General features: G+C 42.3%; 1 protein-coding gene across 1 annotated transcript in view; it reads left to right on the top strand.

Moving 5' to 3' along the window:
* The first annotated feature begins 1,715 nt into the window (after window positions 1–1,715).
* QRFPR (pyroglutamylated RFamide peptide receptor) overlaps window positions 1,716–15,435 on the top strand; it is a 43,985-nt gene continuing 30,265 nt past the window's right edge. The window contains exon 1 of the mRNA XM_025874108.2: window positions 1,716–2,447. Within this exon, the coding sequence (XP_025729893.1) occupies window positions 2,108–2,447 (340 nt within the window). The 5' untranslated portion in view covers window positions 1,716–2,107. The remainder of the gene's footprint in view (window positions 2,448–15,435) is intronic.

Below are 15,435 nucleotides of genomic sequence, written 5' to 3'. Positions count from 1 at the left end.
AATGTAAAATTATAAAATTTTTAGAAAAAGACATAGAAGAAAATTTGGGGGACATAGGATTTGATGAAGAGTTATTAGACTGGACATCAAAAGTATAATCAATAAAGGAAAAACTGATAAATAGGACTGATTAAAAATTAAAAACTTTGGGCTCCTGGGTGGCTCAGTTGTTAAGCATCTGCCTTCGGCTCAGGTCATGATCCCAGGGTCCTGGGATCAAGCTCTGCATCAGGATCCCTGCTCGGCAGGAAGCCTGCTTCTCCCTCTCCCACTCCCCCTGTTTGTGTTCCCTCTCTCGCTGTGTCTCTCTCTGTCAAATAAATAAATAAAATCTTTAAAAAAAAATTAAAAACTTTGATTTGTGAGAGCCCCTGTTAAAAGCATAAACAACAAGAAACAGACTAGAAGAAAATATTTGCAAACCACTTATTTGACACAAGATTGGTATCTAGAGTATAAAAAGAACCCTCAAAACTAATAGCAAATAAGCCAAAGAGTTCAATTAGAAAATAGGGAAAATACATGAATAGACATTCCACTGAAGAAAATACTGGGATAACAACCACACGAGAAGATGTTCATCACTATTAGGGAAATGAAAATTAAGGCTGAAGGAAATACCACTACACACTTATTAGAACAGTTAAAAAACTAATGACAATGCCAAATGCTGGTATGGATGTGGAGAAACTGAATCTCCCATATGTTGCTGTGGAAAATGTAAAATGGTACAGCCACACTGGAAAGTAATTCGGTAATTCCTTCAAAATCAAAATATATAAACCATAGACTCAACAATCAAATTTCCTGGCATTTCCCAGAGAAAGAAATAAAGTTTGTTTACACAAAAACCAGTACATGATTCTTCATAGCAGCTTTATTTGTAATAGCCCCAAACTGGAAACAACCCAAATGCCTACTAAACATGAATGGTTAAACAAGCGTGATACATCCTTAGCAATAAAAAGGAACAAGTATTGACATACCTAACAACTTGGGTGGATCTGAATAGCATTATGCTTGAGTGGGAAAAAAAAAATATCAAAAGGTATTATAATGTGTGATTCTGTTTATATAACCTTTTGTCAAATGTATAGAGATGCAGAACAGATTAGTAATTGTTGGGGCTTCAGGGCCGGGGTGGGAGGTGGAACTTGGTATGACTACAAAAAGGTAGCAGGAGGGAGATCCTTGTGGTGATAGAATAGTTTTCTATCTTGGTTTTGGTGATGGTTACAGGAATGGGATAAAATGACACAGACTTTAGACACAACACAGTACCTATGTCAAATTCCGGATTTTGTATTGAACCATAATTAAGCAAGATGTAACCAATGGGAGAAACTAGATGAATGATATGTGGGACCTCTCTGTACTATCCTTGCAATTCCTGTGTGCTGTAACTATTTTTGAAAATGCAGAAAAAAATTAAAATAATCCTATTTTGCCTTGGATAGCACATTAGTTCCTCAGAGGAGAAGCCGTGAGACGGTGGAAACCCCCATACTGGGTTTTACATATAAGCATGACCTGGGGCAGAAGAAAGGCATTGGGCGGCAGAATGTGGGGAGCCAAAGTGGTGTTTCCCCGGCCCTGGGGCAGTGGGAGGCGGCGTGCGCGCCACTGAAGGGGGAGGGGAGCGGCGCGCCGCAGAATTCCAGCCCCACCCTCCGCGGCTCCTGGAGCGGGTTTGGTGAGCGCACCAGAAGCCTGGGCAGCCAGAAGCGCTGGAACACTTGAGTGACGCTCCAGCGTGCCCGACCGCCCGAGCCCCTCACCTTAGAGAAGAGCAAGAGAACTTTCTTTGAACTGCGAACATTTTTGGTAACGGGATAGTTTCCCAGGCTTTGGCTTTCCGCCTCTTGATTGTGAGTTTGATCCCGCGCTGCTTTCCTTCTCCCGAACTTCCTGGGGTGGAGCCGGGAGCCCTCCAGCTCTCCAGAGTCCCCAGCGGAGGCTGTCCGGGTCTCCGAGGGTGGGAAGCGGCCGCCCGCCGGGTCTCCTCGCAGTCCCGGCCCTGCCACGCCGCGGGTAGGGGGCGGCGCGGGGGACGGTGGATGGCCAGGCTGTAGCGGACGGTGCCTGGCGCGCCGGGAGCACGCGCGGCATGCAGTCTCTCAACATCACCCGGGAGCAGTTCTCCCGGCTGCTACGCGACCACAACCTGACCCGTGAGCAGTTCATCGCGCGGTACGGGCTGCGGCCCCTGGTCTACACCCCGGAGCTGCCGGGGCGTGCCAAGCTGGCCTTAGTGCTCACCAGCGTGCTCATCTTTGCTCTAGCATTCTTTGGCAATGCGCTGGTGGTCTACGTGGTGACCCGCAGCAAAGCCATGCGCACCGTCACCAACATCTTTATCTGCTCCTTGGCGCTCAGCGACCTGCTCATCGCCTTCTTCTGCATCCCGGTCACCATGCTCCAGAACATCTCTGATACCTGGCTGGGGGGTGAGTGCGCGTCCGCACCCTCTTCCCTAATCCCCCAGCCTTCCGCGGGACTCTCCCCGTCCCTCTGTTCCTTACATTTCTCTCTCTACCAAATGAATCCAGAGCTCTTTTTTAGAACTTCTTCACCTGCGCTCACTTGGAGAGAAAGTTTTGGCTACTAGATTCCGTCCAACGTTTCTTCTCCTTGTCGCTTAAAGACACAGTTAGGTTTCTGTGCATTGCCCGGAGGAGCACAGGGGAAGGGAGGGAAAACTGAATGGGAAGAAATCGGAAAGGGAGACAAACCATGAGAGACTCTGGACTCCGGGAACCATACTGAGGGTTACAGAAGGGAGGGGGTGAGGGGATGGGGTAACCGGTGATGGGTATTAAGGAGGGCATGTGTGGAGATGAGCACTGGGTGTTATACGCAACTAACGAATCATTGCATGCTTCATCAAAAACTAATGATGTACTATATGTTGGCTAACTGAACATAATAAAAAAAAGACACAGGAAAATGCTAGGAAAGGTACAAGGCAGTGAGATGGGGAGTGGCACCGCTCACCGATTATTTTAGCTCCTTTTCCCATAATTACCAGGATTTTTTCTATTTTTTTAATAAAAGTAAGATAAAAATATTTCAGATAATAAAAATACTGATATCCGCTTATCCTTTCAACCTCCAGCTCACTCCACAGTTGCCTCTTTTGGCTTCTAAACAGGTATTTGTAGGACCCAATTTATATAGGGACTTAAAACTATATGTTTTATATATGTGTGTACACACACACACACACACACACACACACACACATATCTCCCCTGCAAATGTATTATTGTGTGTATATACACACCCACACATATATTTGCAGGGGAAAAAAATCTTGAATTAGTCATTTTTTTCAGACTGGATTAACAGAGTCAAGCAAGGAGAAGGAACACAGAAAACATATCCCATTCCTGACTGATAAAGAAAGAGACCTTGATTCCTTCTCCTTCCTTAAAAGGGGAGTGGAAATGGCAGAGAAGCAGGTCAGAGTTCAGAGTCATTGAGCTGGGAGCAGTATGTGGAGGTTGAGAAAAGCCCGACACTGCACTTCCCCAGGTGATCCAGTCTCCAGACACACAGCTGTAGAGCATCTTCTAGTCCCTAAGCAGTAGTGCCTTCTATTGTCACCAGTGTTTCATGGTGGGCCTCCGGGATGAAGCACTGGCTATACTCCCATTGTCATGGATGGGTGCATTCTTGAAACCACATCAAAATTCTTAGAAAGTGATTGCCAATACAGAGAGAATATGAGAGAAATGCATCATTGTGCCTTCAAGCCTTGCCATTCCCACTCCTTTGCTACTTCCTTTTAATCGCATGGGGAGTTTCTTTTATTCTACCATTAACAATTTGAGATCTTCAGTTTCTTTCCCTGGCATTGCTTTTTTCCCATTAATTTACATTGGGTTTATCTTTAGTGGATCAAGAGGCTAAAATCTTTGATTCCCATCTCATCTAAAATTAAATATTTCCAAAAATGCCCTAACCATTAGAGAACATAGCATTGCTGTGGGAGTGACACGAAATGCACGAAGTTGCAAACCAACTTACGGCTTATAGCCTTTCTTATGCACTCTGATGAAATCATTGTGCTTGGGCATTTTAAAGTTGTCCCGTGCAACTAACCCCATAAAATTAATGGGTAAATTTTGATCATCATATAAACTTAGTTTTTTGAGAAAAGGGCACAGGAGTTTTCATTTCTACATGTTGGTGAAGGCAGATTTATGAACCATATACATATTGCTGGATGATGATAGCTCCGTTTGTTAAGGTGAACATAATTAAGAAAAGTGGGATGTTATACTGGGAATCCAAAGACCTGGGTTCCTACTTTGGCTCTAATACATGTTAATTTAATACATCTGGGCCTCAGTTTTTTGATAAAATATTAGGAACTCTAGAAGCTTGGACGTGGAATGAGGCAGATGTTTAGCCCCAAGGCAAATTGGGAGATCACACCTGGGAAGACTACAGAGTAGATCTTCCTTCCCAAGGACTTTGGTGGGTAGTGCAAAAGTGTCTCTTAAACTTCCTGTTTTCCTTGCTTCCTAGTTCATGGAGGACATTTCACTTTAGCTTCTAAATGCTGAAAAAGGGTAATGCATTGTGTATGTATTTTACAGGTTAGAACGAGGATAAAGTGTATTAGTAAAAGTGCTTTGAAAAAATTGATCATTCCATGAAAGTGTAAGGTATTAATTCTATGAAGGAGTGTTTAATTTTAGGTGGCTTATGTTTATGCAGGACTAGATTTATAGAATAAATATTCTTATAAATCAACTAAGTCACACCAAAATTGAAGATCAGGGGAGAGGATCGAGTTGGCCAAGTTTTTGGAGATAATGATGCAAACAGAATTAACTTGTCCTTTATAAGATAGGATAATAATTACAAAACTCCCTTGACAGATTAACAAAAGATCTTTCAAGGGAGTGTAATCTAATAGTTCAAAGGTAATTCACAATTTTTTATTTCATAAAGCTATTGAGGGTCTTCTTTAAGGCAAAGCACTCTACCTTGGTAATCAAAAAAAAAAAGGAATAAAGCTTATCTAATCCCTTTTTCGGCCTCCGAAAATAGGAAATATCCCTAATTGAGTAAATATAGGATTTAATAGAAGAGGATCCCCTCTGCTGTGGGAGCATAGAAGTCAGGAAGGCTTCTCCAAAGAGGGGACTTTCGAGCTACATATTGAAGAATGATTCAGATTGTTTCCAACAGAGAAAGAAGGTTGGAGTGTGTTCTAGAAACAGGGGTCAATCAAAGTTTGGAGGAAAGAAAGAAGGTGATGAATTCCAAGAACACTGTGTAAGCCATTTCAAGAATATAGTTTATACGTGAGGAATGGTGGGAAATGAGCCAGAAAGTTAGGATAGTGCAACTGGGGAGGAAAAAGTATCAGTTATGCTAAATCTAAAATATGAATACCCCTCAAATTCCTCCAGGGATAAAGGAGGAAATATAAGTTACCACCCCTAGAGGGGGCAGGATCCCTGCAGGCAGGGCTATGTCCCCTGAATTGACAGATCTTTTGTTGTTGCTGTTACTGTCCCCCCTCCCTTTTCTTTTTTCTCCAGAGAAGCTGGAGAAATGGAATTTTATGATCTTGGCATTTAGTTCAAATTTAAAAAAATAAGATGCAATTGGGTAAAAGAACACCTCTCTCTGGGTTTGGCCACAAATAATTCATGGACCTCCAGTTTGTGACTTTTCTTCAAAACCTCCCTTTCAAATATTTCTGACAAAGGTAGGGCTATAAATGACTGTTTTCGTCTTCTTTTTTTAGTCCACTTATCTCCCTTGCTAGGGACCAACGTTACCTACTGAGTCAAAGCCTGCATTTGGACAAGATTCCCAGGTGATTCATAAGCACATGCAAATTTGAGAAGTACCACTATAAGTGATGATTCTCAGACCTGGCTGCACAGAGAACCTCCTGGGGGGCTTTAAAAATGTTCTGTGCCAGCCCCAGTCCAAACTAGTTACCACTGTCTGAATATGTTGTTCTATTCAACTAAATTCCACACAATAGATTTTGCTTCTCAACAATGATCTAGAACACTTTTCTCCCTTTCTAGGTTTCCATAAGCTTCTCTTTTCCTTCTTACTTTGTTTTCTTTATGTCTGTCTCTTTCTTTATATTCTGCCCTTTGATGGTTCTCGTAATTCCTCTTAGTTTTTGAGTGTGTCCACTGAAGCCTAGCATGCAATGTCTTCTATGCAGAAATCATCCATTTCTGCATAGAGGCTCCAATCAGGACTCTCCTTTCTTTGCTGATAATTCTGAAATCAGTATCTAATTATCTGAAGCCGTAATCCCCCTGACCTGTGAACAGGCATTTACATATAGATATCTTATTAGCATCCAATTTCTCTCACTCTACCTTATCTCTCTGCCCAGGGTCTAAACTATTACCATTAATACTCTGAGTCATCTTTGTATTCACCATTTTCTGGGTATCTGCTGTGTGCACTGGGATATTAAAGGTGTAGAGAAAGCTGTGTCCTTACGGAATTGCCAGGTTTTGGTTAGAGGAGGATGGGGAAGATGGCACTCAAAGAAAAAATGGAGAAGGCAGGGGATTTTGTTGTCAGAGTTCCAGAGTGCACTGTGGAGAAAGCACAGGGGAAGTGTTGGGGAACAGGAGACTTGGATCAGAATGGGGATGTTTAGAGCTTGGATTCGGTCCAGGAGCAAGGGATGGTCTAGGAGAATGGGACTCATGGTGACTGAGGTAAATGTGAATTTAAAACATGGGGGGATTAATTCTGAAGAATTCCCAGAAGGAGGTAGAAAATCAGTTCTCATTCTAGCCTCCTTTATGGCTCTCAGCGTTCATGAATTGAGATGGGGAGGCCTTGAAGCTCTTGCCAGGAACCACAGCAGTCTCTGCCCGCTTTTATCCTGTTGTGGGTAGGGTGACAGCCCGGGGGGGAGGGGGGCGGGGGGGATGATCTCCCCAGGTGTACCCAGAGCTCTCTGCATCTCCCTGCAATCCTGCTGTGGGCACTGAAAAGAATTTTCTAAGGACTGGTAAATTGACTAAAAGCAATTACAGAAAAGGAATTCCAAAAATAGCCTAAGTAATGGCAGCCTCACTGGGAGAAGTGCACTTTCGTGTATACTTGCTACATCTGAAGACTGCTTGCTTGGGTAAGAAAATGTAAAAAGTTATTTTCTCAGCAGCTGATAGGAAAATTCCTCTCAGAGCGGTGGTCCTCAGGCTTGCCAACACATAGAATCACTCAGGGAGTTTTTAAAATGATGCCTGGTTCCTACCCTTGGAGATTCTGATTCAATTGGTCTGAGTACCCAGGTATTGGATTTTCAAAAGTTCCCCAATATTATAATTTGTAGCCAAGGTTGAGAACCACTGATGTAATGCAAATGCTGACATCGCTGAGACGTGGGCTGTTGTGAAGATGAAAAGAAATAATGGATATAAGGTGCTTCCGTAGCACAGCGCCTGCCACATATCCCCGTGCAAAGTTGCTCTATATTGTAAGGAAAAAATAGCCATTGGAGTTACAGTGCTTGGAGGATGCACAAGTAAGTTGTATAAAATGAAGTTCGACGTGGAACTCTGAGGCAATTCTCCCATGATACTCAGTCAATCACATCTTTACTAAAGCCTTGAAGTTTTTTGGAGTCTTTCAAGGGGGGTTTAGAAAGACATCGAAAATGATTAAAATGTTGGGATACCTGAGATACGATGAAAGACTGAAAGAATTATTCTCTCATCTGGAGAATAAAACTAGTTTGAAATGAGTACACCCCCACAGCAAGGTTTTCAGTCCGCGTTACCCGGAGCCTTGGTGGCTGGTGTGGGTGGGTGTGGAGCAGGCAGGTGTCCAGGCTTCATCAAAACAGCTCCCTTCTCTCGTTTTAATAAATAGGGTTTTGCATAAGATTTCATGTTTGTAAAAAACGATTTTACTGGAAGGAAGAACTGGAGGGAAGGAGGATAAGAGAGAAAAAAACACTCACTGCACACCACACAAAAAATTTAGGTGGGGGGCACCTCAGTGGCTTAGTTGGTTGAGTGTCCAACTCTTGATTTTGGCTCAGGTCATGATCTCGGGGTTGTGAGATCGAGTCCAGTGGAGCATGGGGTCTGCTTTAAGATTCTCTCTCCCTCTCCCTCTGCCCCTCCCTCCAGTCTCATGCTCTCTCTCTCTCTCTCTCTCTCCCTAAATAAATAAAATCTTAAAAAAATTTTAGGTGAGTTTTTAGAGATTTCAACCTGATAAATTGTGAAATGGGTTATTAAAAGAAGTTGTTGGGGTGCCTGGGTTGCTCAGTTGGTTAAGTGTCTGCCTTTGGCTCAGGTCATGATCTCATGATCCTGGGATCAAGCCCCGCCCCCCATCCTCATCTGGCTCCCTGCTCAGCGGGGAGCCTGCTTCTCCCTCTCCCTCTGCCCCGCCCCCCACCTGTGCAATCTCTGTCTCTCTGTCTCTCTCCCTCAAATACATAAATTTAAAAAAAAAATTTTTTTAAAAAGAAGCTGTTGAATTATTATGTGGTGAAAAGATCTTAATTTGGGGGGCCAGCTCAGAGCAGAGGGATTAGACTGGAACTTCTTTGGGTCTATTTTATTATTTGATTAGTGGTTAGAAAACATCACTTACAGTAATAATTTTCCCTTTTCTATAACATTTTAGAAACCTCAAAGTTCCTGGGGGAGATTAAATATGGTGAAACTGATATAAAATCAACAGTATTATGGGGCTTTTAAAAAACTTTTAACAGGAATGATGAAAGCTGTTGTCAAAGAATAGACTCACTGAGGTAGAGAAGTTTAAAAAAATTAAAGAATTAAATCAAGAGAAGGCCCAACAACAGTAGTTTGGAAGTCAAATCAAAAATTGTGCCATGGGGCTAGCCTCTGGGTGATCTTCTCTTGAATCAATTATATGCACACTTTAAGAAAAGATGCCACAGTCAAGAAATTCACTAAGTTTTCTCAGGAAGCTGGAAGGTGGTAGTAACAGCAGTAGGATTTGTATGAGTCTCTACATAGGGCAACAACATTTTACAGTTAAAATAAGGACACAAAAGGATTTGGCAATGAGAAAATTTGAAAAATTTCATTGTGTACTTAGAAGGCATAAAAAAAATTCCCTCTTTCATTTGCTTTTCTAGAACATAGCTTAGCATGTTCTTTGACCAGTGGTTGGTTTATTAGGATTTTTGTTTGCAAGTAGAGAAGCCCATCTTAAACTAACTTAAGAAAAGGGGGCGGGGGGGGTGCCTGGATGGCTCAGTCAGTTAAGCGGCTGCCTTTGGCTCAGGTCATGATCCCAGCGTCCTGGGATCGAGCCCGGCATCGGGCTCCCTGCTCAGCAGAGAGTCTGCTTCTCCCTTTCCCTCTGCCTGCCGCTCTGCCTTCTTGTTCTATCTCTCTGTCAAATAAATAAATTAAAAAAAAGAAAGAAAGAAAAAGAAAAGGGTGGGGGGATATTCTGTCTCATGGAACTGAAAAGCTCAGGATTAGGTCTAGCTTTAGGCACATCTGGATCTCGGTCCTACAGTGACTCCAGGGCTCTGCCATTCTCCCTGTCTGTGCCAGCCTCACTGCCTTCTGCAGTGCAGTTTCATTCTTGGGTTATCTTGGTCAGTTCGCTTGAAAGATGGTCCTGGAGCTATTGGCTCATGTTTTCTTTGAAATTCCCTATTTCAGGGGTGCCTGAGTGGCTCAGTCAGTTAAGCATCCAACTCTTGGTTTCTGCTCAGGTCATGAACTCAAGGTTCTGGGATCGAGCCCCATGTCCAGCTCCACACTCAGCATGGAGTTTGCTTGAGACTTTCTCTCCTTCTCCCTCTGCCCTTTCCCCTTCTGTCTCTCTCTCTCTAAAATGAAAAAATAAATCCTTAAAAAAAAAAGAACTCCCTATTTCAACTCAAATGTGTATCCTCAAATGATAATTTTGTTGTTTCATTTCCTATTTTAAAATTAAGGACTGGGGCGCCTGGGTGGCTCAGTTGGTTAAGCGTCTGCCTTCGGCTCAGGTCATGATCCCAGGGTCCTGGGATGGAGCCCTGCGTCCGTCTGTCTCCCGGCTCAGCGGGGAGCCTGCTTCTCCCTCTCCCTCTGCCTGCCACGCCCCCTGCTTGTGCGTGCGCTCTCTCTCTCTCTGTCAAATAAATAAATAAAATCTTTAAAATTTTTTAAAAAACAAAATTAAGGACTGATTTCTAATGATTAATTCTGAAGTACTCAAGTGTTTAGTTTTTATCTATCTAGGCAAGACTAAATTTGTTCTTCCTGTGGCTGTGTTTTTGAGAAATACGTCATCTATAGTACCAGAAACACTGCAGATTATTAAGGACTAGTGGAATTCTCCTTAAAATATAATGTGTTCTCATAACCTGGGAGAAATAAAAGAGATAGACAGTTTGGTGCAATGAAAATGAATATGTACTCTAGAGTGGACATTATTATATCCTAATCCTGTGCACAATTTATGACTAGTAAGTTATTGAATTAGCTAGTAACTACATTTCCTTGCATTGTTTGCCCCTATTAGGAGACCAAGGAGAGAAGTTATAAAATTATATCTGATGTTGCCCCCCAGTGGTCAATGCAGCAGCAGAAATTACAACAAGGATGCAAGATTTACATCATGCTGTGTTTTATCAAAAATATTAATGCATATCCAGGTTTTATGATTTCCCATTGTATTTCAGTATGAAGTATGCAGTATTTACACATTTCCCATAAAACCCATAAAACCCTTCACTATAAAACTTGAAACAAACTTGAAGGTAAATGCATACTTAAAAATATTATTTAAAAAAAAAAGTCTTTGTAAAATTGAGATGCATTTAATATCTGCAGTGTTCTTTGCATGTTGTCAAACACCGTGTTTCGCACTGGGACAATTATTTTATTTCCCTTTGCTATGGTTTCCCCATCTGTACATTTGGGAAAAGCTATGCCTACCTTATAGGGCGGCTGTGAGAATGAATGACACTGTGTGTAAAGCACCTGGCACTTAGTGGGTAGTCAATGGAAGGAAGCTGATTGTTGTTTACAGTTGCAAAGTATTACTATTTAAAATGTTAGGCATGATTGTGCGTACAATAGATTTATAGCTAATAAGGATGATAGAGTTAAAAAACGGTAATTGCAATATTAAATTCTCAAAGACATCTGATATGCATTTATATAAAACCACTATAAAAACCCTGTCCATGTATAACTTATTTTTGTGAATAAAGTGTTGAATAATTACCATGAAAATACTCCTATCCTCAAACAATGAAAACTCAAACTAACCGCTTGTACTCAGAAAAGAATGTTTGCTTTCATTTATCTTAGAAGCAAGTATACATCCTGAAAAGAAGCTGAAGTGGTAAAAGATTGGTTGGGGCTGGTATAGATTCAGTAGTTCCTTGCCAGGCTCGTGTATCTGCCCAGGACGCTGCAGACTGGTAGGCACACAGTTGCCACACTAGTGTTAATACAGAGCCATCCCCAAGACTCGTGCCTCAGTCTTGTAATGCAGGACTTCCCCATCCCACCCCCGTGGAACCTCCCTTGATTGTGAACCTAGGCTGCCAGTTACCTTGTGAACACTCTTGCTATCTAGCTCATGGCCTGAAAAGGGCTCGTGACTGCCCCTCAACGTGGCCACCAGAGTCAGGGTGAAACAGTGACATCAGTTCCATGACTGCTGTCCTTTTCTGCCCTAGCATGCTGGCACAGATGCTGGGATCTGGGCAATTCTGACTGCCAGAGCCTCACTCCACACCATAGAGAAGTGGGAATAATGATATCGAAATGAATGCCAAACTCCTAGAGCTTACTATGTGACAAGTATATTATCATGCCCATTTCACAGAGGAGAAAACAGAGGCACAAAAAATGGGGTTAGTATATCAGTTATCTCTTGCACTGCAAACTTCTCAAACCTTAGTGGATTAAAGAAACCACTGTTTGGGGGCGCCTGGGTGGCTCAGATGGTTAGGTGTCTGCCTTCGGCTCAGGTCATGATCCCAGGGTCCTGGGATCGAGCCCTGCATCAGGCTCCCTGCTCGGAGGGAAGCCTGGGTCTCCCTCTCCCACTCCCCCTGCTTGTGTTCCCTCTCTCGCTGTCTCTCTCTCTCTGTCAAATGAATAAATAAAATCTTTAAAAATAAATAAAATTCGTTAAAAAATAAAAGAAACCACTGGTTTTTGGTTTTGTTTTTGATTTTTTATTTTTGCTTGTGATTCAGCGGCTCAGCCATTTGGCTTGTCTCCTCTGGGCAGTTCTTTCGCTAGTCTCACCTGAGGGCCCTCATGAGACGAGGTTCATCTGATGGCCTGATAGAGGCTCACCATTTTAGATGACCTCAACAGGGACAGGCTATCTCTGTCCCATGTGGTTTTCTTCTTCAGCAGGATAGTCCCCAATTCTTTTATTTTTTAAGATTTTATTTATTTATTTGAGAGAGAGAGAGAACAAGAGATAGAGAGCACGAGAGGGAAGGGGTCAGAGGGAGAAGCAGACTCCCCGCTGAGCAGGAAGCCCGATGCGGGACTCGATCCCAGGACCCTGGGATCATGACCTGAGCCGAAGGCAGTCGCTTAACCAACTGAGCCACCCAGGCGCCCCTAGTCCCCAGTTCTCTATGTGGAAGTACCGTGTTCCAAGAGAGAGAGCAGAAGCTTCAAAACCTCTCGAGGCCCAGGACTGGAAGTTGCACCAATGTCACTTCTGTGATAAAGCAAATCATGGCACAGCCCAGATTCAAAAGAGTGGGGCAGGAGGTCCCTCCACTTGTTGAGAGACCTGGCAAAGTCACATTGCCCAGGGTGAGGGGGACGGGGTGTGGGGGAGCTTACAGACAGTGACAGGGGAAATTGGAGGCTTTTTTTTTTTTTGTATTTTCATCACTTTTATAAAGGATTTATTTTACAGTCAACTTGTCAGTGTTAGAAACGTCCCTATACCTGTGCTATATTTAGATTGTAAACAGCAAAACTCTAAACATGCAGTTGGGATATCTGGAACCTCATGTAGATCATAAGAGTAGTTAAGAATAGGGCGCCTGGGTGGCTCAGATGGTTGAGCGTCTGCCTTCGGCTCAGGTCATGATCCCAGGGTCCTGGGATCGAGTCCCGCATCGGGCTCCCTGCTCCTTGGGAGCCTGCTTCTCCCTCTGCTTCTCTCTGTCTCCCCCTCTGTCTCTCATGAATAAATAAATAAAATCTTAAAAAAAAAAAAAAAAAAGAGTAGTTAAGAATAGTCATGCTTTACACTGTATCTGCATTTACTGCATAGAATGATCAGTTGTTTCATTATTTTTATTGCATTTTCTTTTTCTTTTATTATGTTATGTTAATCACCATATATTACATCATTAGTTTTTGATGGAGTGTTCCATGATTCATTGTTTGCATATAACACCCAGTGCTCCATTCAGGACGTGCCCTCCTTAATACCCACCACCAGGCTAACCCATCCCCCCACCCCCTCCCCTCTAGAACCCTCAGTTTGTTTCTCAGAGTCCATAGTCTCTCATGGTTCGTCTCCCCCTCTGATTCCCCCCCTTCATTTTCCCCTTCCTATTATCTTCTTTTTTAACATGTAATGTATTATTTGTTTCAGAGGTACAGGTCTGTGACTCAACAGTCTTACACAATTCACAGCGCTCACCATAGCACATACCCTCCCCAATGTCCATCACCCATTAATCTATCACATTTAGGACATTGCTCATGCTCATATAAATAGGAAGTGCTGCTGCCCGGATTTGTGAGCAAGAACTGTGCTTCTGTGTCGGGCTTTTCACCACAGCAACTCTACCGGAATGGGACATGATTTCTGTTTCTGCAATGCGTTGTTCCATCCCCTGCTTCTGCCCTGTTCGTGCACAATGCTGCTTACCCAGTTAGACCTCAGATACTCTATTTCTGGGACCTGGAGGACAAATTTCTGAAATGAAGAGTTGTCCTGGTCTTTTCCTCAGAAACCTTCCTGAGAATGGACTCCTGCCCATGGCCTCTCAGTGGCTCTGCGCACCTGCCTGTTGACGCCTACATCTTAACACACACATATTCACAGAAGTCCATATTGACTCTGGTTTAGCAGTCCTGTCAAGCTAGTCTACAGATTGAGCTTGGCTTTTTAAAACTTTTCCTTTCCTGCATTATCTATAAACAATAAAGGGTTTATTTTTATAAGGAGGAATTTTATTGGGTCAAAATCTAATCTAAGTATCAATATAAACCTGATCCAAGCAGTGATTTCCTCAGTGGGTCTGAGGAAGAGACAGTGGAAATGTACCTTAAGAGGACAGTTCTACTTTTTTATAAAAAGGCAGGGTGATGAAACCTTGGAAATTGGCACTGATCTAATGCTTAAAACAAATTAAAGGAAGACTTAATGAAAGAAAACTTCACTCTGGGCAAGATGTAGATCCTGTTAAAATTTTATATTACCTATCAATAAATCATTAGGTATAAAATACAGATCTTCACACTGTGTTTGCAAGATGCACAAACAGCTGGCTAATTCGGTAAGCACACTTTTCAAATTAGATTTTCTTTCAGTGGTGAGGAAATAATGCATGTGAATTTTATGACTTTGAAGATACAATCTGTCTATTTTTGTTTCCTCCACTAGAATATGAGCTCCATAAGGTCAAAGGTTTATCCAGCACTTAATTGCACAGGAACAGGAAGCTCTCAATACCATATAGTAGGTTCTCAATAAATATTTTTTGAATGTATTGAAATATATCACCTTATTTGTCATTGTACTAATATTTGAGGCTTTTAAGAAATCAGTTGTATTTATTTTGGGGATATACAAAAGAATGAGATTGCATTTATCTTTTGTATATCATCTTGCTTTTTTGGTTGCAAGGAACAAAGATTCAATTTACCCCAAATAATTGGAGTTATGGCAAGCCTATTTTGTAGCAGTAAAGAAGAGGGGGATCTCTTGAATTTAAGGACAGTAACAGGTAGGTCTCCTGGAAACTGAAGGGGGATCGAAAGCAGCAGCTGTGTGAAGCTCAGCATGAAGAATTCATGAATCTCCAGGGGATGGCCATAAATGTGACTTCGGTCCACTGCACCAGTGGACAAAGTCTTGCTTATTAAGTCTGATTGCTTTCTACTACCATAGTGTGCAATCTTTTTCCTACCATATTATCTGCCACCTTCTGCTTTATATTCTTAGAAAGCTGAATAAATCCTAGTGCTCCAAGTGTCAAATTCAAAGAGCCTTACTCCAGTGACTAACACTAGTGTAAAATAATTTTGATCTTTACTTACATGTCTCAAAGAAATTTTAAAAGATTTTAATTCATTACTCACAAGACTATTCCTTAAAACCCCTTTCTTCCATTTCAGGTCTTTACTATTATACTGAGTAGTATTCCACAGAACACTTTCCACCTTGCAAAGATCACGTGTCTTTTCAGGTCACCCCAGACTGTAGACACAAAGTTGCCAC

The sequence above is a fragment of the Callorhinus ursinus genome, unplaced genomic scaffold (genome assembly GCF_003265705.2).
Source record: "Callorhinus ursinus isolate GAN/ISIS: 27379988/994484 unplaced genomic scaffold, GSC_fseal_2.0 scaffold4, whole genome shotgun sequence".
In the NCBI taxonomy this organism is placed as follows: Eukaryota; Metazoa; Chordata; class Mammalia; order Carnivora; family Otariidae; genus Callorhinus; species Callorhinus ursinus.
This window is presented reverse-complemented; position numbering and strand designations above follow the sequence as displayed.